The sequence below is a fragment of the Stigmatopora argus genome, chromosome 24 (genome assembly GCF_051989625.1).
Source record: "Stigmatopora argus isolate UIUO_Sarg chromosome 24, RoL_Sarg_1.0, whole genome shotgun sequence".
Classification (NCBI taxonomy): Eukaryota; Metazoa; Chordata; class Actinopteri; order Syngnathiformes; family Syngnathidae; genus Stigmatopora; species Stigmatopora argus.
The window spans coordinates 4,322,000-4,343,814 of NC_135410.1; the positions used below are offsets into that span (position 1 = coordinate 4,322,000).

Genomic DNA, 21,815 nt, shown 5'->3' on the forward strand with positions numbered 1-21,815 from the left:
GATAATTTCTTTAGTTTTCGTGGTGTTCAGTGTGAGATTGTTCACCGAGCACCACGAAGACAAATTGTTGACCTCATCTCTGTAAGCCGACTCATCCCCTCCTGAGATGAGTCCGACCACAGTGGTGTCGTCAGCGAATTTGATGATGGCGTTAGACTGGTGGGAGGGTGTACAGTCGTAGGTGTACAGGGAGTACAGAAGAGGACTCAGTACACAGCCTTGAGGGGCGCCAGTGCTTAGTGTGATGGAGGAAGAGAGGTGGGGACCAAGTCTAACAGTCTGTGGTCGGTTGGTCAAGAAGTCCTTTATCCAGCAGCAGATTGAAGAGGATAGTCCAAGGTGGGAGAGTTTGTCAGTCAGAATGTCCGGTTTTATGGTATTGAAGGCTGAGCTATAGTCAATGAAGAGCATCCTCACGTAGTTCCCAGGGTGTTCCAGGTGGCTCAGTGCTGTATGAAGAGCAATGGCAATAGCATCATCAGTGGACCTGTTTGCTCTATAAGCAAACTGGTGAGGGTCAATTGAGGGAGAGATTGTATTCCTGATATGGCGGGCTACCAACTTTTCAAAGCACTTCATGATCACAGGCGTGAGGGCAACAGGCCTATAATCATTCATGCTGCCAATGGTTGGCTTTTTGGGGACAGGGATGATGGTGGCAGATTTCAGACAAGATGGAATGATGGATAGTTGCAGGGAACAATTGAAAATATTTGTGAAGACTCCAGCCAGCTGGTCAGCACAGGCTTTGATCACCTTCCCAGGTACTCCGTCTGGGCCAGCAGCCTTCCTGGTGTTCACAGACCGCATTACCAGTCTCACTTCCTGTTCCCGGAACGTCAGTGTATTGCTGCCGGGTGGTGGTGGGGGTGTTGAGACTGGGTCTGATTTGTCAGTCTCAAAGCGGGCAAAGAAACGGTTCAATTTCTCCGCTAGTGAGGCATCTGCATTAACAGACATATTATTGTTATTGTAGTTGGTAATATGTCGTATTCCTTGCCACATCTTCTTTGGGTTATTTTCTGTGAAGTGCTCCTCAATTTTTTTGGTATATGCTGCCTTGGCCTTTTTAATGCCTCTTTTCAGCTCAGCTCTGGCAGCACTATATTTTATCTTGTCCCCTGATCTAAAGGCGGAGTTACGGCATTTGATGAGTGCCTGTGTCTCATTGGTCATCCAGGGTTTTTGGTTAGGAAAAACCCGTATTCGTTTATCTGTAGTGACGTTGTCAATGCAGTTTTTTATGTAAGAAAGTACAGAGTCCGTGTAGTCCTGGAGGTTGTCGTGTACAAAAAGTTCCCAGTTGGTGCGGGAAAAACAGTCCTGCAGCTGAGAGAGTGCGTTGTCGGGCCAAGTTTTTATTATCTTTATTTGTGGCGTTGTTTGCCTCCGGAGTGGAGTGTAAGCGGGGGTGAGAGATAGGCAGAGGTGATCTGATCCAGCTAGGTGAGGGAGGGAAGTGGCTTTATAAGCATGTTTGATGTTAGAATAGACATGGTCCAGAGTTTTGTCTCCTCTAGTATTACAATTTACGTATTGAATAAACTTAGGTAAAACAGTCTTTAAACACGCCTTGTTGAAATCACCAGCGACAATAAAAACTCCATCGGGGTGGTCAAGCTGTTGCTTGTTTACCGCCGTTAGCAGGAGGTTAAGTGCCGTGCTAACGTTAGCATTCGGAGGTATATAGATAGCCGTTGCTATGACGACGTTTAGCTCTCTTGGTAGATAATAGGGCCTACATCGTATTGCTAATAACTCTAAATCCGGGGAACAGTGAGTGTCAATAATTTTACTGTCACAACACCATTCATTATGTATATACATGCACAGTCCTCCGCCCTTGCTTTTGCCTGTTAATACTTTTGAACGGTCGTTTCGAAAAAGCGTTCGGCTAGCTAGCGATACCGCCGCGTCGGGGATATGCGGGTGTAGCCACGTTTCTGAGATGATAATAATATTACAGTTTCTAACAAAGCTGTTGGTAGCAATACGAAGTTCCAACTCATCCATTTTGTGGATCTTCTGTTTTCTGTCCCTTCGCCGCCTTCGACGTGCTTTTGGTGGGCTGGCTAGCCACGGAGATCCCGGAGAGTGTGTTAAGAAATCGGATGTATCGCATATCCTTCGGATAGTGAGTAAATCCTGGCGACTGTAAGATAACGAACGACACCGAACTGGAGAGCTTGAAGCCGCTGCGGTAGTGCGCGCCGCCATCTTAATATCTTTATATATATATATATATATATATATATATATATATATATATATATATATATATATATATATATATGTATATGTATATATGTATATATGTATATATGTATATATGTATATATGTATATATGTATATATGTATATATGTATATATGTATATATGTATATATGTATATATGTATATATGTATATATGTATATATGTATATATGTATATATGTATATATGTATATATGTATATATGTATATATGTATATATGTATATATGTATATATGTATGTATGTATGTATGTATGTGTGTGTGTGTGTGTGTGTGTGTGTGTGTGTGTGTGTGTGTGTGTGTGTGTGTGTGTGTGTGTGTGTGTGTGTGTGTGTGTGTGTGTGTGTGTGTGTGTGTGTGTGTGTGTGTGTGTGTGTGTGTGTGTGTGTGTGTGTGTGTGTGTGTGTGTGTGTGTGTGTGTGTGTGTGTGTGTGTGTGTGTGTGTGTGTGTGTGTGTGTGTGTGTGTGTGTGTGTGTGTGTGTGTGTGTGTGTGTGTGTGTGTGTGTGTGTGTGTGTGTGTGTGTGTGTGTGTGTGTGTGTGTGTGTGTGTGTGTGTGTGTGTGTGTGTGTGTGTGTGTGTGTGTGTGTGTGTGTGTGTGTGTGTGTGTGTGTGTGTGTGTGTGTGTGTGTGTGTGTGTGTGTGTGTGTGTGTGTGTGTGTGTGTGTGTGTGTGTGTGTGTGTGTGTGTGTGTGTGTGTGTGTGTGTGTGTGTGTGTGTGTGTGTGTGTGTGTGTGTGTGTGTGTGTGTGTGTGTGTGTGTGTGTGTGTGTGTGTGTGTGTGTGTGTGTGTGTGTGTGTGTGTGTGTGTGTGTGTGTGTGTGTGTGTGTGTGTGTGTGTGTGTGTGTGTGTGTGTGTGTGTGTGTGTGTGTGTGTGTGTGTGTGTGTGTGTGTGTGTGTGTGTGTGTGTGTGTGTGTGTGTGTGTGTGTGTGTGTGTGTGTGTGTGTGTGTGTGTGTGTGTGTGTGTGTGTGTGTGTGTGTGTGTGTGTGTGTGTGTGTGTGTGTGTGTGTGTGTGTGTGTGTGTGTGTGTGTGTGTGTGTGTGTGTGTGTGTGTGTGTGTGTGTGTGTGTGTGTGTGTGTGTGTGTGTGTGTGTGTGTGTGTGTGTGTGTGTGTGTGTGTGTGTGTGTGTGTGTGTGTGTGTGTGTGTGTGTGTGTGTGTGTGTGTGTGTGTGTGTGTGTGTGTGTGTGTGTGTGTGTGTGTGTGTGTGTGTGTGTGTGTGTGTGTGTGTGTGTGTGTGTGTGTGTGTGTGTGTGTGTGTGTGTGTGTGTGTGTGTGTGTGTGTGTGTGTGTGTGTGTGTGTGTGTGTGTGTGTGTGTGTGTGTGTGTGTGTGTGTGTGTGTGTGTGTGTGTGTGTGTGTGTGTGTGTGTGTGTGTGTGTGTGTGTGTGTGTGTGTGTGTGTGTGTGTGTGTGTGTGTGTGTGTATATGTGTGTGTGTGTGTATATATGTATATATCCGCTTGAAAATGTTTTAGATATCGGCATCACTTAAAATCCCATATTAGTCAACCCCTAATAATAATGTAAAGTTTTAACAAAATCTATAGGTGCAAAGTTGTTTTACAGTGCGAAAAAAAGTCTTTGAAGAGGAGGGCTGTTGTCCATGTTATGCTGATTAGCATCATTAACAATTAAAATAGAATTTTGAAATATTACTTTTTTCTATTCTTATTCTATCATGTAAAGTCATGAAAATCTACGTACCGTATTTTCACACAAGGTGCCGTTAAAAGTCTAAAGTTTTCTCTAAAATGAACGGTGCGCCTTGTTTATGGGCTAAATTCTAAATTTTGTAGAAACGCCACGGCGACAACTCTGACCCTGACGATTAGATGAAACCCAGCATTGTTGGCGAACTCGCCCACTTGGCTGAACTCTTTGTCGGATATAGAAGATGAGGATTTTGACAGATTTGTAGATGTTTGAATACTTTGACTTATATTTTGGCAAATACACATTGTCAATAAAACAAAATCAAACTCAGTTTTGCTCCTGTTGCCTTTTTTAAAACATAGGCCAGCATGCATGCTAATGTGTGTCATGCTAGCACAACCACTGTAGCGTGTCTTTGAAACAAAGCGCCTTTTATATTGTCAAAAATGGAAAACAACTGAGATGCCACCCTTTCAGGTGGTGCTTTCTATAGGTGTGAAAATACGGTATGTGAAGTAGTGCCTTTAACGTATGACATACACATTACTTAGATATGTGTTTATGTGTTCATGTGCTTTGTATGTTGCTAACGTTGGCTTCCTCCTTACACTTATGCACCTGCACGAATAGGAAATGTTTGTGCATGTTGATTATTCATTTTATCACATTAATAATAGTAAAAGCTGGAATCACTATTACCAAACCCCACGGCAAACACGCTTGACCAAACTTTGCCAAGCTTGGCCAACTTTATGTCGGATACAGAAGAGGACTTTGACAGATTTGTAGATGTTTGTATTTATATTTTTGCGAATATACATTACGTCAATAAAACAAAATCAAACTCAGTTTTGTTTCTGTTGCCCTTTTTAAAACATTAGCTAGCATGCATGCGATGGGCTATTCTGTGTGTCATGCTAGCACATAGCATGCATGCTATGGGCAATGCTGTGTGTCATGCTAGCACAACCATAGCAGCGCGCCCTTTAAAACGAATGTATTTGACAAAAAACAGAAAATACGCTTGCAACTGAGACTGCGCCCTTTAGGACGGTGCATTTTATAAGTGTGAAAATACGGAGGATGCCAGTAAACTATCATAGTCCCCCAAGTCAATGATCAAACATGAAAACATTAAAGGAAATGTATACAAAACATCAATCCCTGATTGGCCCCTAATTGGTTAAGCAGGAGGGCTAAGCAATTACCAACTTCTTATCTATGTAAATATGATATCTCTGAACCGAGAAAACAATAACTAACGGCTCTTGGTGAATATTCTGAAGTCCTCTCTTCTCAGGTTGCTGCTTCTTCCAGCACTCGCGAGTCTATCTAGTCCGAAACGAATCTGACAAGTACTCGACTTGTTTCCACCTTTTTCTTGTTTCGTCTTTCTTTTTCTCTTTTCCAAGTCCATGCGCCGCTATCTAGCTTAGCTAGTTTTTTGACAAAATGTAGGTGTATATTTCCAACGTGTTCAATACACCTCTTGAAAAGTGGATTATCATTGAGTCTTGAACGCAGACAACACGGCAAGAAAGTTAAAATCTATTTAATAACGGCCGTCATAACAAATCATGTCGTATGTTAAAAAAACTCACTATCAGCAGGTGGTTTCATCTGATTGCTGAAACAGCCACACCTATCAAAGCTGAGAACAGGTCACATGACCATAATTTTTTTTTATTGCACCTGTCTCCGCCCGCACTTCCAAACTAATGAACTCCAAAGGCAACTATGCTATGAAATTGTCACAGTCCCCCCCAACTACCGTATTTACTCGCATATAACCCGCTGTTGTCAGACAAAAAAAAAGATGACTGAATCGAGGGTACGGTTTATATGCCCATAAAAACAAGACATGCACGAAACTGAAAGTTGACGACACATGACACGATGATGTCCCGACAAAGTAGCGCTGTTGCGTCATGACGCAATTTGGCCACCACATCTTAAACTTCTGGTGAGAAAATTGTAATTTATGTCATTAAAAAGCATCAGGTTCTCATAAAGATCGACATTTCTTTTTTCAAATTAAATAATTCAATATTTTGCATTTACCAAGACAGGCATATTAATTTATGATATTTATTTACCCTAATAATATGCTTTTGATTCATACTTAATCTCAGAAATACCACGTAATGATTTTTCTTAAGATTTTCCCTTCAAATTAACACATTTGTACTCCCTATTAAAACCATAAATATGCAGGTGAAAATTGTGAATCAGGGAGCGGCTTATATGCGAGAAATTGTAAAATTCAACAATATTAAGGAAGTTTTAAAGGTGCGGCTTATATGCGAGTAAATACGGAAAATAATTAAACATGAAAACATTAAAGGAAACTCCCTCTGTAAAGATGCCTTCAAACAATGGGCGGAGCATTGCAGGAGCTCAGTAGCGAGAAGGAGTTGGAAGGGGGCACCGCCTCGCTGCAAAGGAAATCAAACACATAAGCAAAGTGGCAAGAGTTTCCTGATTTTATGGAAAAGATGCACCAGTGGTGGTGCGTTATCCTATTGTGAGGACATTTGTGAGCGTCATTTTCGGAATATTTTGAAGGGAAGACAAAGGCAAACAACCCTCGATAGGTTCCTTTTAAAAACTCCGGCTGAAAGTCAGGGTGGAGGCGGGGCTAAAAGAGCCAACCTGGGAGACGAAAGGAAAAAAATAAAATAAAACAAAATTAGATATATGTTTAGTGTAAGATTAGATTAACCTTATTTTTGAGTGTGTCTCTATTGTAATCCAGATTCATTTAAATTAGTTTATGTTACGAGCACGTTGCGGTGCAAAGAGTCTCTCTCGCTCTCCCGCTCTCCCTCTCCCCCTCTCGCTCTCCCTCTCCCCCTCCCCCTCTCGCTCTCTCTCTCGCCCTCTCTCTCTCTCGCCCTCTCTCTCTCTCGCCCTCTCTCTCTCGCCCTCTCTCTCTCTCGCCCTCTCTCTCTCTCGCCCTCTCTCTCTCTCGCCCTCTCTCTCTCTCGCCCTCTCTCTCTCTCGCCCTCTCTCTCTCTCGCCCTCTCTCTCTCTCGCCCTCTCTCTCTCTCGCCCTCTCTCTCTCTCGCCCTCTCTCTCTCTCGCCCTCTCTCTCTCGCCCTCTCTCTCTCTCGCGCCCTCTCTCTCTCTCGCGCCCTCTCGCCCAATATCCTGTTTTTTAGGGTGGGAACGAATTAATTTGTATTTAGTTCATTTCTATGGGAAATGTTGATTTGAGATACGGGTAACTCGACATGCGAGCTCAGTCCCGGAACGCATTAAACTGATATCGCAAGGCACCACTGTAATATCCAATTATAACTTTGCTTTGTTATTTTTTGTTTCTCTTGTAGATTATATTCCCTTAACCTTGGTTTAAACATCCTTTCTATAGGACAGAATCATGCAAGCATTTTTAAAAAGTACAACCAATCAAAGCTCTCGCCCTCTGAAGGAGAAGTGGGCTTCAGGTTCAAGCACAGAGAAGAAAGACAAGCCTTGGGTTGACAAATAGTAAGTGAATTACACAAACATCTTAAATGTATCCACAATGACTGTCTTGCACCAAACAACAGACCCATGGGTAAATCAAATTGTTTTTTATGATATACTGGATTGTCACACCTATAGGGCACACCTGTAAAAACAGGAAAATGACTTAAATCTCGTAATATTACAACATTTTTTCTTCCCAATATTACTTCAATCACCTAACATTACGAGAAAATCCATTTTGTGCTCACACAAATTTAACGTCGCCCAAAAGTTGAAGCCCGGAAAACCAAAAAGCTTCCGGTTTACTTAACATAAAACTAAGCAAAAAAATGACTTTAAGCTCATAATATTACGATTTGAATCTTGTTATAGTACAATCTATGAATTCATATTTCTATTTTAACCTTGTAATAGTTCAATTTTAATCTCTTAATATTGAGATTTCTCTCTTGGATTATTACGATGTATGACTTCTTGTAATTTCCCGCTGCACCCCTGAGCATCGCTCACGGCACACTGGTTGGGAAACACTGGTTTAGACTGGCAATGTTGGGAAATATGACACCGCAACATTTTTTTGAGTCCATCCATTGTTTGCAAGTGAATGAAGCTGGAAAATCACCTTCAACCAGTAAAAAAGTCTGCAGTGTCCAAGGATTTAAGATTTGGAGCGATGGATGTCTGATCACAAGCATATTTATTTCAGTCTGGCAGGCAACGTCGAGGAGTTACATGACGGTTTGTGAATGAATTCTAGGTGCCTGGGCTAAAGTGGCGGCTAGCACAGTACAGTAATCCCTCAAATATCACGGTTAATGTAGACCAGACATGGGCTTACCACCTGTGAGAGGGGCCAAAGAGGTTGAGTACGTCGACAGTTGGGCGGCAGCCAAAGGAGGGATCCTTGGCGGTCCGATCCCTGGCTGCAGAAACTGGCATGACACTAGGCTGCGTATGTTATGCTAGCCACTAGCGTACCTATGTTATGCTATCCGCTAGCGCACCTATGTTATGCTATCCGCTAGCGTACCTATGTTATGCTATCCGTTAGCGTATGTTATGCTAGCTGCTAGCGTATGTTAGGCTAGCCGCTGGCATGTTTTTTAAAGACAGCACGAGCAAGACTAAGTTTGATAAAGCCTTATTGAGGTTGTTAGGTTCATCCAATTGTACGTTTATCCTTAGGTATTTCCAATTCAGCTTTCAATAAAAAAGGCATCTGTAGTCACATCACCATTTAATTCTTGCAAGAAGAGAATACATCCTCCCGCTCGTCCGGTCAAGATTATTCTGTCGAGCGGCATTATGTCCTGCCCATTTAAGGCCTCAAATCAAAACAATTACAAGGTTATCGATTCGATCCAATTGCGTAAGCAAGAAACAAAACAATTCCATAATCAAGCAAACCTAGCGTCACAAATTAAAACAATATGCCTGATAGCCATCCGCTGAACCAACAACAATTTAAGCGTCCTTTTGCTTCAGCGCCCTCAAGTCCATTAATTTATAAATTTATATAAATTGGAAATACCTAAGGATAAACCTAACATTGGATAAACCTAACAGAGGTAAAAGGTACACTGATCTAAAGAGTTCGGCGTTCAACATGCTAGGCTCCACTGTCAGTCAGAGTTGTGTATTCCGGGAACTTGATTCCAGCTTTGGCGAAAGCTCGAACAACAATGCTGGCCGACACTTGAGCCCAGTCATCCACAATTCATTGTAACTTGCGACATGCATCACTCCTTTGATTATCCTCGCTGATATATCGGCAACGACAATTCATTCCAAATCGTCACGTAACTCATGCGACGCTGCCTGCCCGGACTACTATGTTGGCCATCCGTTAGCGAAGCTGTTAAATTGTGTTCAATCCATAGCTTCAGTCCATTTTCCAAGCGTACACACCCGCATTCTGTTGTCATTCACGTCAGGCATTTCCTCTGTATAGCTCTAATATGCTTTTTCTTTGAGTAATGAGTGTTTTTGAGGGTTAAAAGTGTTGCGAGCAATGTTCCCTCTAAACTGCGCAATTGCGCACTACTCTCGTGCTCTCTGCCCAAGCAAACATATACGGCGCACAAAATAAAATCCAACCTGAATTGACAAAAATAAACACATTACAATTTTTTCTGCGCCATTTTTCAAAGCAACTCAGAGAGTGACAGCCAAGAAAACGACTGATAAAACTATGACTAACACTATCTAGCCAATGATATGATTAGCTTCACATCCTGTGTGTTTTCTTTCACGGCATGAGTAAATGTTAATGACATTGATTGGCTGCGTTATTTACACATTTTGCCTGTATTGCAGGTTAGCATATAGCTAACAGTTCGTCCGAGCTGCTGTCAAGCCTTTATCACGGCAAAACGACTGGGCTGCGGCAGAGCCACTCAACAAGGCAAAGTAAAAAAAGAAATCTGGTTCTTTTAAGATGCAATGGCTGTCGGAGTGTGTGCACATAGAGGAACAAACGGTGAAATTGGGTGAGAAAGGTCTCCTCTGCAAAACACGCAGCGAAGCTAAAGTTGTTAGCGAGTTTTCCGATGGAAAAATATTGCACAATGATGGTAGTTTAACTATCAAGTGACACATTCAGCAGAAAAGTCATTTGAATGAGAAGTGAGAAGGACAGACGTGAAATATACGGTAACATTTAAGTCAGATTTGTGGATATTCTAGTGACGTTTATTAACATGTTATATTCATAGATTTTAATCATTCAATTTTATTATGACTAGATCATTTATGGATGGTAGACATGCACCTGCTTATGGCAGGTGTGATACTGGTGTGTGCCCATAGCGAGCAATGATGATGTTGCTCACACTGGTACTCGGTGTGCTCAGGGAGGTTGTCTTTCTGCCCAGACAAACGAAAAATTAGAGGGAACATTGGTTGGAAGCTTAAATTGCGAGCACACGGAAGTCAAATTCCTAGCCACTCGCCCTTGGATGTTTTGAATCAATTTACCGTAATGCTTGGAATGATAGGGTGAACTTCCGCTGGTTTGATCGCAATAAGTAGCGTGCCGGCAAGAAATAAAACCAGTCACTCAAGCGGTCAGGGCCATACAAAAATTGAATTCAGTACACAGACAAGCCGCTCCGACCGATTGGGCACATCGACCATTCATAAAATACTGAGCCCCTACAGCGTACAACTGAGATCCTGTCTAAAATCCCGCGATACCTCCAAGTATCGCGATAACGCCGCACATTCGTTTTTCAAATAATTTTTTCTCTGAGCCTGGCCTCTGGTGGAAAAAAATTAAAACAAAAAACGAAGATGTGCAGTTATCAAGATACTTGGAAGTCTCGCGTGAACTGTGTTCGTTCCGGGAATTCAACAATCGAGGAATCTTGTACTCGTCGCTAATGTGACTTAATCACAGGGCTATGTCGCACTGTCTCAACTCCATATGGAAATACTAAAGCTTGCTTGCGCTGAATGGAAGCAGATCTGTACGCGAGTTATAATAATAATAATAATCGGACATAGGCCATGTCGTCATTACCACAACACAAAAAAGCCTACTTGTCATCACACGCAGAAACTGCGTGTGACGAAATTGGTGGTGCTTCTCCATAAGCTACGTTTAATCGGCAAAAGACCTAAATAAGTGTAAGTTACGGACTTGTAATTTGTCATTCCGCTGTTGTGGATACAGGTCGCTTACCTCTCGATTACATACAGGTCGCTTACCTCTCGATTACCGCACACTGTCTGCCACTTACCTTCCTTCAAGTCAGCTAGTAGGAGGCAGATCACCAACCAAACATCTATTCATATGCCGCAGAAGGGAATGTGTGTATGTTAGCGCGAGTTTAGATGTCTGATGGATGTGGGGAAAAAACTGTCCTTAAGCCTATTTGTCCGAGCTTTGTGGGACCTATAGCGTCTGCCAGAGGGCAGCAGCTGGAACAGATTGTGACCAGGGTCCTCCTGTATAGAATTTGGTGACCGCAGTTGAGATTTACTGGTATCTCGATAATGCTGCCTGCTCATTTTTTGAATGATTTTTTCCTCTAGGCGGTCGAGCAGAGGGAATAAAAATAGTTAAAAAAACAAACCCAAATATTTATTAATTTGAAAAACGTAGTTTTGAAAAATAATTAATTCAAAAAACAACTAAAATTAATTAATTTGAAAAACGAAGAATAAAAATTATATCAAAAACAACACGAGGAAAAGAATAATAATTTGAAAAACGAGTTTTTTTTTTAAGACGAACCCAGAAAATTAATTAATTTGAAAAACGGATGTTTAAAAAAATAATTAATTAAAAAAACAACCCCAAAAATAAATTAAATTGAGAAACGGCCTTGACTTTTTTATTTTTAAGGTGAATGCAATAAGCTTCCGTAGTCCGAGGTCTAGCGGCTGGATGAATTAAACCAGCTTTATGAAGGATTTAGGTCATAGATACGGCCGTGAAGCAACAAGTTTTTGGAAGGATGACTTCCATGAAATTTTTATTCAAAGATTAACTGAACGTTACTGCCTGTGGCTTCATGGTAAAGCCAGCGACATATGAGCAATTTGACATGCGAGTAAAAATTCGGGCAAATATTTATCTTGAGATAAGAGACAAATTTTGATACGCGAGCATACAATGGACGCGAGAGGCTGCTCATAAGAACATCATGGGCACTGGCTTTCTGGTCGCAACTCCCTCGTGTAATGTCTACGAGCACTGAGCGGAGCGTTGCATTTTTTTGTTTTTTTCCCCGTTAGTCAGCACGAATGGCGGAGCGATTGCTAAACAGGAGTACCGTATTTTCACGCCTATAAGGCGCGCATAAAAGTCAAAAAAATTCTCCAAAATAGATAGGGCACCGTATAATCCAGTGCGCTTTATATATGGACCAATACTAAAATTGTTATCACGATAAAATAAAATAAATCAGTCAATAGGACAACTACGGAAACCAGCCCCCGACTCTACTATTTTCCCGTAGATAAAGTACTGCGCAGTGACTGCTGGGATATAGAGTTCTTAATACACCCAGTTCTTCAATACAGTTAGTATGATGGCAACCACACTAATTTGGTGCTGGCCGTCATTTCGGCTGTATTTACAAAAGAAATCCTGCCGCTAAATGTTGGCGTCAACAGAGCATTCAAAGCTAGACTGTGAACTATGTATATATACATATACAACTAACTACGCCAAGCAGCCCGACTCTACTATTTTCCCGTAGATAAAGTACTGCGCAGTGACTGCTGGGATAGAGTTCTTGCGCGCAACACCCACACGCTAAAAACACGCTTTAAAAAGGCAACGGAAGCAAAACTGAGTTCGGTTGTACTTTATTTAGACATTTTACAACTTACTCACGTCATCATCACCCACAAATCCATCAAAGTCCTCATTTTCTGTGTCGGAATCAAACAATTGCCCAAATGAGTCTTCCAAAACGGTGGGTCCCGCGGTTGTAGTTCTTAAGCCTCCGGGAATGACGGCAAGCTCCGAGTAATTATATATATTATATATACATAGTTCACAGTCTAGCTTTGAATGCTCTGTTGACGCCAACATTTAGCGGCAGGATTTCTTTTGTAAATACAGCCGATATGACGGCCAGCACCAAATTAGTGTGGTCTTAAAGCACATTAAGAAAATGAATGAATGAAATCAGAGCAGGCAACGCGGTGGAAGAGCGGTAAACACGTCCACGTCCACAGTTCCGAGATTGAGGGTTTAATCTCAGTAGTGTTCGTGCCGTGCCTAAGGTCTTATGGCGACCACACTAATTTGGTGCTGGCCGTCATTTCAGCTGTATTTACAAAAGAAATCCTGCCGCTAAATGTTGGCGTCAACAGAGCATTCAAAGGTAGACTGTGAACTATGTATATATATTATATATAATAACTCGGAGCTTGCTGTCATTCCCGGCCGGAAGCTTAAGAACTACAACAGCGGGACCCACCGTTTTGGAAGACTCATTTGGGCAATTGTTTGATTCGGACACAGAAAATGAGGACTTTGATGGATTTGTGGGTGATGATGACGTGAGTAAGTTGTAAAATGTCCAAATAAAGAACTGCCAAAGTCAGTTTTGCTTCCGTTGCCTTTTTAAAGCGTGTTTTTAGAGTGTAGGTGTAGCGTCCAAGAACTATATTTCCCAGCAGTCACTGCGCACCGGAACCTGGAAATAAGATGCTTCCGGCAGCCAGCGCTATTGCGTTTCGATGTTCATCCATATATAATATATATGCGTCTAATGAAATGGTGCGTGCTTTGTGTGTCTAAAATACAGAAATAGCACTCGTTACTGACACTGCGGCGTAAAATACGATGCGCCAAATAGGCGTGAAAATACGGTACATGTATATATACTACTTCTCGTTGTCAAGTGGTCGTGCGTTATCCTCTTGTGAGGACATTTGTGTGCATCATTTTAAGAATATTTTGAAGGGAATACAAAAGCAAACAACCCTCGATAGGTTGCATCTGAAAGTGAGGGTACCCGGACATTTCGTCGACGGACACTTGGTCCGTTTGGTCCGGACGTTTGGTCGAACGGACGTCTGGTCGATGGACAGTTCGTCGAACGGACGTTTTCGGATTTGCTCGCTCTCAAAATTATAATCGAGAGAGAGAGAGACAGAGAGACAGAGAGTTTCCTCTTGACAGCGATCAACCAGGTAATCTCTCGCTCTCAAAAATATATCTAAATATCTAATATCAAAATTATCAATAAGTTGCGTATAATCATGAGAGAGAGAGACACACAGTTAACTGTTTAAAGCGATCAACCGGGTAAACTCTCGCTCTCAAAATTATATCTAAATATCTAATACCAAAATTATCAATGAATTGCGTATAATCATGAGAGAGCGAGAGACAGGGAGTTTACTGTTGAAAGCGATCAACCAGGTAATCTCTCGCTCTCAAAATTATAATCATGAGAGAGAGAGACTTTGTAAATATCAGAGCATTAATATCTAAATATCTAATATCAAAATTATCAATTAGTTGCGTATTATTGGCGTGTGTACATGTTATTCGTCGTCGGATTCTCTCGCTCGCTCCCGGATTCGCTCGTATTGGCGTGTGTGTACATGTTTTTCAAACTATGGCCCGTTAGGCTTTTTAATCTGCCGACGTTGTCCAAATTATAGTAAAAATCAATGACCTCATTCATTTCCCTTTGCCCTGCAATACCCTCGTTTTCCCGATAGATGACGCACTAGTCTAGACCATTGTTGGAGTGTAACTTGGAGAACAACATGCCGCTCATCACTTTCAATTTAAAGACTGCTTTCTTTCGTTGAATAATAATATGTTCTTAATGTTGAAAGTAAATTTGAAAATAAATTTTCACCATCAATTGTTCTTTTTTCTTACATTTCAATCCCCAGGTTTGATAAATTACATTGCGTGTCCAAATGCTGTCAAATTTTAGTATCCATTCTGGTCCGCAAGTCAAAAAGTCTGCCCACCCCTGGTATAGACAAACTTGCCTCTTTACACTATTATTGTCTCAAATTAAACACATTATCAATAAGCTGCCATTGACGGCGGTAGACGTCCAATTCATGTTGACTGAGGTGCAGATGGTATTTCTGTTACTAGAGCTCCATCAAGTGGATATATAACGCAGCAGTCAACATGAATCGGACGTCCAAATTATAGTAAAAATCAATGACCTCATTCATTTCCCTTTGCCCTGCAATACCCTCGTTTTCCCGATAGATGACGCACTAGTCTAGACCATTGTTGGAGTGTAACTTGGAGAACAACATGCCGCTCATCACTTTCAATTTAAAGACTGCTTTCTTTCGTTGAATAATAATATGTTCTTAATGTTGAAAGTAAATTTGAAACGTCCGGCTGCCATTGATTGAACGGACGTTCGACGGAACGTCCGTTCGACGGAACGTCCGTTCGACGGAACGTCCGTCCGTTCGACGGAACGTCCGTCCGTTCGACGGAACGTCCGTCCGTTCGACGGAACGTCCGTCCGTTCGACGGAACGTCCGTCCGTTCGACGGAACGTCCGTCCGTTCGACGGAACGTCCGTCCGTTCGACGGAACGTCCGTCCGTTCGACGGAACGTCCGTCCGTTCGACGGAACGTCCGTCCGTTCGACGGAACGTCCGTCCGTTCGACGGAACGTCCGTCCGTTCGACGGAACGTCCGTCCGTTCGACGGAACGTCCGTCCGTTCGACGGAACGTCCGTCCGTTCGACGGAACGTCCGTCCGTTCGACGGAACGTCCGTCCGTTCGACGGAACGTCCGTCCGTTCGACGGAACGTCCGTCCGTTCGACGGAACGTCCGTCCGTTCGACGGAACGTCCGTCCGTTCGACGGAACGTCCGTCCGTTCGACGGAACGTCCGTCCGTTCGACGGAACGTCCGTCCGTTCGACGGAACGTCCGTCCGTTCGACGGAACGTCCGTCCGTTCGACGGAACGTCCGTCCGTTCGACGGAACGTCCGTCCGTTCGACGGAACGTCCGTCCGTTCGACGGAACGTCCGTCCGTTCGACGGAACGTCCGTCCGTTCGACGGAACGTCCGTCCGTTCGACGGAACGTCCGTCCGTTCGACGGAACGTCCGTCCGTTCGACGGAACGTCCGTCCGTTCGACGGAACGTCCGTCCGTTCGACGGAACGTCCGTCCGTTCGACGGAACGTCCGTCCGTTCGACGGAACGTCCGTCCGTTCGACGGAACGTCCGTCCGTTCGACGGAACGTCCGTCCGTTCGACGGAACGTCCGTCCGTTCGACGGAACGTCCGTCCGTTCGACGGAACGTCCGTCCGTTCGACGGAACGTCCGTCCGTTCGACGGAACGTCCGTCCGTTCGACGGAACGTCCGTCCGTTCGACGGAACGTCTGGTCACGGAAATTGAGGTTGTAGGCGGGGCAAATAGAGCCAACCCGGGAGAAGAAAGGTATCAAAATTTAAATTCAAAATTAGAATTAAATTTAGTGTAAGGTTAGATTAAACTTATTTTTGAGTATGTCTGCATCGTAATCCAAGTTCATTTAAATTTGTTTGTTATGTTACGAGCGCGTTGCCGTGGAAAAAACAGGATATTGGATTGGATAAAATGTTTTATTTGTTCTAATTCGCCATCTATTAACAAAGTACCACATAACAAGTGGTTTAATATTACTAAAATGTGTTTAATAGTACTACAATTATACGGATTTTGAAGGGGGGGAGAGAGAGACGGACAGGGGGAGCTTTTTGCATGGCAACGCTATCGTAACATAACATAAACAAATTTAAATGAACTTGGATTACGATGCAGACACACTCAAAAATAAGTTTAATCGAACCTAACACTAAACTTAATTCTAACTTTGTTTGACATTTTGATACCTTTCTTCTCCCGGGTTGGCTCTTTTTGCCCCGCCTCCACACTGACTTTCAGTCAATATCGAGGGTTGCTTGAGTTTGTATTCCCGTCTAAATATTCCCAAAATGATGCACACACATGTCCTCACACTAGGATAATGCACGACAACTCTCCAACGAGAAGTAGTATATACGCCAGTCGCACTGACTCACGGGAAAAAATGCAATGCTCCGCCCAGTGCTCGCAGAGACATTACAAAGAGGGAGTTGCGACCAGAGACATTACACGAGGGAGTTCGATTGGATAACTTTATTCATCCCGTATTCGGGAAATTTCATTGTGACAGTAGCAAGAAAAGGCATAGTTATAAGTTAGACAGTACAGTCAAAGGCAGCAGAACAACAAAGCAAAAAGCACAAAGTACAAAGCAAATCAAAGTCAATGGGATCATTAAGAATCACCAAATCATTAAGACAGAAAAGCAGCAAAAACACAAAACGTGCTACGAGTTTCGGTAGCAAAAACGGATAGACTCAAAAAGACTGAAGAAAGTTGGACAAAAACTGGAAACACACAGGAAGTCTTCCATGAGATGGGGAACTTCTGCAGACTGTGACCGAGGTAGAGAATATGGAGAGTCACTCTTCCAAGCTTATCCGCACAGTTCTTCAGTAGTCTGGAGCTGAAGAAAACAGCAGCAGGGCAGAACTCCTCGACTCCGTTGCTGGTAACTGCCGACAGCTCTTCCATCTTATCCTACGATGGACTGGTTGGTCAGAAGCGTTGCCTCTCCTCCCGACACTTTTGTCCAGCTCCGAAACTCCGGCGGCACCGAGGTGTTGCTTCTGCTGCATATTGTAACAGCTAGTCCCGTGTGTGTGTGACAGCATGGGCTTTGGCTGAATGGTAAAAAAAAAAAGAAGTAGCCGAAAGAAGCCAGGCTAACAGAACAAGGAAAGTTGTAAAAACATTAAAGTAAAAAGTATAAAGTACAAAGTAAAGTAAAAAGCGATGTATTAAGAAATATTAAAATGTAATTTAAAAAAAGATAAAAGGGCTGTAAAACACAAAAAACATAAGTGTACAAAGCTACTCCCACTGGCTCCCGTGTGAACGGCGCCATCTTGGTGCCCATGATGCTCTTATGAGCAGCATCTCACGTTTGCTGTCTGCTCGTATATCAAAATTTGTCTCGTATCTCAAGATAAATATTTGCCCGAAATTTTCCTCATATCTCGAATTGCTCATATGTCAGGCCACTCGTATGTCGAGGTACGACTGTACATGCTTTATTTTTGTTGTTGTGCCAAGTACATAAGTATAATCACGCCGATAGGCATGAAAATACGGTATTACCGTAATTACTCGAATATAACGCGCACTCGAAAATAACACGCAGGTAATTTTGGGCCAAAAAAATCTGGAAAAACGCAGTACTCGAATATAGTGCGCACCTAAAATTTCCCGCTGACGAAAATCAGAAATCTTACCTTTTTTTCTTCGTTTCACGATTGTTTTGTTCAAAACCGGATAGAGAAATCTTCAGGTACGAGCGTGTCGAGTGTCGTGCGGTTGGTGGAGTTATGCGTTTGAATTTTAGGGCAATAGATGATACACAGAGTGGACAAACATATCATGTAGACATGTTATGTTGCAATACCTTTTAGACTTCCTTGAACATTGACTACATTTCAATTGACAATACCATGTTTTAATTCAAATATCTATTGTCATTCTCAAACAAGAAAAGGAACATACAAATTGAATAAATAAATGATTTGAAGATATGCACAATGGAAAAGACTATCACATGTAACAAGGGAATGTACTGCCCCCCGCTGGACATATTTCTAAATACAAGTACGTACTACACTACAATGTAGTATTCTACTTTCCAGCTTATTAATGCAGGATTGTGATGTTTGTGAGGCTTGACGATCTTTAATATGCGTGTATTTTGAATTCAAAGTTGGAAATTGCACAATGTCCGTGCGTCAAAGTGAGTTTGACAATGCTTTTTTCGATCGAAAATTTGTAATTTATTTTAGTTATTGATTATAACACGCACCCCCAACTATTGGAATTAATTATATAGCAAAAATATGCGTGTTATATTCGAGTAATTACGGTATTTTAATAGCAGTAAAAGGAATGCTTAATGGATCCTTTATTTTACTTGGCATTTCATCCCAGTAGGCCAAAATGTGTTGACGAAGTCACCTTTCAGGAAGAAGTTATAGCAGTGCTGAAAAGGTCACTACAAGGAGCAGATGTAAGTTTCTTTCTTTCTATGTGATTAATCACAAATTGCTGTGCAAAATATTTGCGCTAAATGCTGCTGCTCTGATAAGACAAATGGTGTTCACTAATTATTCCTCAAATCCCTCGCCATTGTCAGCACTGAACAGTGGACTGGACAATATTTTGATAAAAAATGACACAAAGGCAGTTAATAACGAAATAAAATGAATGTTTCAATCGTGGAAAATAGCAACACTAAATTTTCAACATTATAATAATTTGGGTTTGTGAAGATGGGGGGGCTTAAGATCTACTAGGTCAGGGGCACTCATTATGTCGATTGCAATTGACTGGTCGATGTCCAAGGCACTACTGGTAGATCGCCTGAGAGTAAGGCTTCAGTACATTAGGTATAAAACCTAATGTAAAATCTGCAATGTACTGAAGCCTTACTCTTCGTAGAAATGTCAAAATTCACGCTGAAATCACAACCGAAAGACAGGAGATGAAAACTGGCAGAAGTCAGGTTCTTATTTGGCGCTGAATTGGGTAGCGCTCAGCGCCAAAGAAGAATGATTTCACCGCAGAAGAAGAATGACGAATATTCAGCCGGTGATCCAGCGGCGTGGGTACGGTGCGGGTACGGCGCTTCGAGCGGTGTCTGCACCGCCCAGGCCAAAACAGGCAGCGACACGGTACACGGTGTTCCCTAACATAACTGAAGAGAATGGTTATACCCTGGAGCAAGTTTTCTGGATGCCTTAGCGGAAACATTCTCATTCAAAGATGAACTGAACGTGCGGATTATCATCATCATCATGTGTGGGAAGGCTGCTGGCTGGCATCATGGTAAAGCCAAAGCCAGCCTTAATCAGCAAGTTCAACCGTCCTCATGCTTTAAAATGCAAGAACAAAGGTTATTTTTTACTGCTTCGTTCACAACAGACAATGGTGTTTTTAGGTAGTTTTTTTAACCTACGTTTCGATCAAGGACTCCAAATTTATTCAATAATAAGATCGTGTTACACATTAAACCAGTTGTTTGCAATAAAAATACCCACTCTAGAAGCTTTTTGAAAGAATTTAACTTTACATTGTAGTTTATTTAACATCTCTTATAAACTTTTCTTAATCAATGTTTTTCCAATAGTTAAAAATAAAAATCTAGTTAAATTTCTATCACTTATCCACTTCAACATCAAACGATGAAAACAATTACAAAAACAATTTACAGTTAATTTCAGACATTACTTTCCAGGCCAATTTAGTTGCATGCATATCAAATCAATTCGGATAAATGTACAATTGTTAACAAAAGCAAACTGAATCCAAAGTTAGTTCTGGTGAAGTTCAAAAGGTGCGAAAATTGAAAAAAAGGTAAGAACTTAACTGAAGGTAGCCTACTTCACTAATTCGAATCAAATTCTGAAACAAAAAAAAATAAAATAATCAGATGTAACCAAAATTCAACTTACTCCCCAGAAACCTGTCTTTATAAACTTTTGACTTGAAAATCGTGAGAAACATGATTTAAACAGTAAACCATACCTTAATATTCATGGTTAAATTGTTCCTTAGAAGTTATTATTCATTAACAAAATATTAGCAGTACACCATATAGCTGTAGGTAATTGTAAAGTCCACTCATTAAAGCTAAACTGAAAGCATTTCAAATAGGCGTTCATTTCAATTCTCCAAATGTCACCACTTTCTACAATAGTTTTGTCCAATTTAGAAAAATAAAAACCAAGAGTTCACAAAAATTTGGTGATTTATAAATTAAATTTTGCTATAGACTTTTGATAATAGACTCTTGCGTTCTTGAGTTTATTCCTATATTTTGGAATTGTGTGTTAGCAAATTAGTTGACTATTTTCACAGGCTCAAACTCTTCTTACATTATTTTTCAAGTCTAAATATATACCTTATCTGATTGAAACAATTATACCAGTTTCTAAACATCTGTTTGTGTATTAAGTTAGTTATTAACTATGCATCTCTCAAGTCATTCAGCAATCAATTCTTTACATTATTAACTCGATTGTAACCTTTTAAATTTAACAAGTTTAATTTGTCAAATTCATGTTAGGAGACCATTACTTTTGTTGTATTTGCCTTGTCATCTAATTCCCATTGCGTAGTGAATAATGGTAATATGTACGGTCTACCCAATTAAATTTGTCGGAAATGTCGACCCATTTAAGAACATCTATAATAAATAGACAAGACTTCTCACTGTCATTTAATTTGATAATATACATACGAGTCTTTAAAATTGATATATTTTTGGGGAGATTGACCACGCCTTGGTCATGTATTGCCCTGGGGATTATGTGGAGCACCGATCGAACAATTCCTTCCAAGAAATTTTATTTTTAGAAAACAAATTACCGTATTTTCACGACTATATGGCGCACCGCATTTAAAGGCGCAGTCTCAGTAACAGATGCTATTTCTGTATTTGACACACACAAGGCGCACTGCACTAATGGTCGCAGCCAGGCATGGCAAAACATACACCATCTTAAACATACACCAGCTTAAACATACGGACACACGCTAAAACATGTTTTTAAAAAGACAACGGAAGCAAAACTGAGTTCGGTTGTACATTATTTAGCCATTTTACAATGTACTCACGTTTTTTGATAAATCATCACCCACAAATCCATCAAAGTCCTAATTTTGATGATGATTCATCAAAAACGCCGGGTTCTCTCTCTTGCCCTGTGGCTCCACAGAAATGATGCCGGCTTTGGCAAAAGCTCGAAAAACAGTGCAAGCAGACACGTTAGTCCAAGCGGCCACAATCCATTCGCAAATAGTGGCGTAACTAGCCCGGCGCTGCCTCCCAGTCTTCGTAAAGCTGTA

The 21,815-nt window shown here is 41.6% G+C and overlaps 1 protein-coding gene across 6 annotated transcripts in view; it reads left to right on the forward strand.

The window, feature by feature from the left end:
• rfc4 (replication factor C (activator 1) 4) overlaps positions 1-21,815 on the forward strand; it is a 79,842-nt gene that overhangs the window by 12,417 nt on the left and 45,610 nt on the right. For 4 of the 6 annotated variants that reach the window (XM_077594759.1, XM_077594760.1, XM_077594761.1 and 1 more), the window contains 2 exons: positions 7,243-7,402; positions 18,897-18,975. In XM_077594759.1, the coding sequence (XP_077450885.1) occupies positions 7,293-7,402; positions 18,897-18,975 (189 nt within the window). In that variant the 5' untranslated portion in view covers positions 7,243-7,292. The remainder of the gene's footprint in view (positions 1-7,242; positions 7,403-18,896; positions 18,976-21,815) is intronic. The other 2 variants (XM_077594762.1, XM_077594757.1) reach the window with 1 other exon arrangement.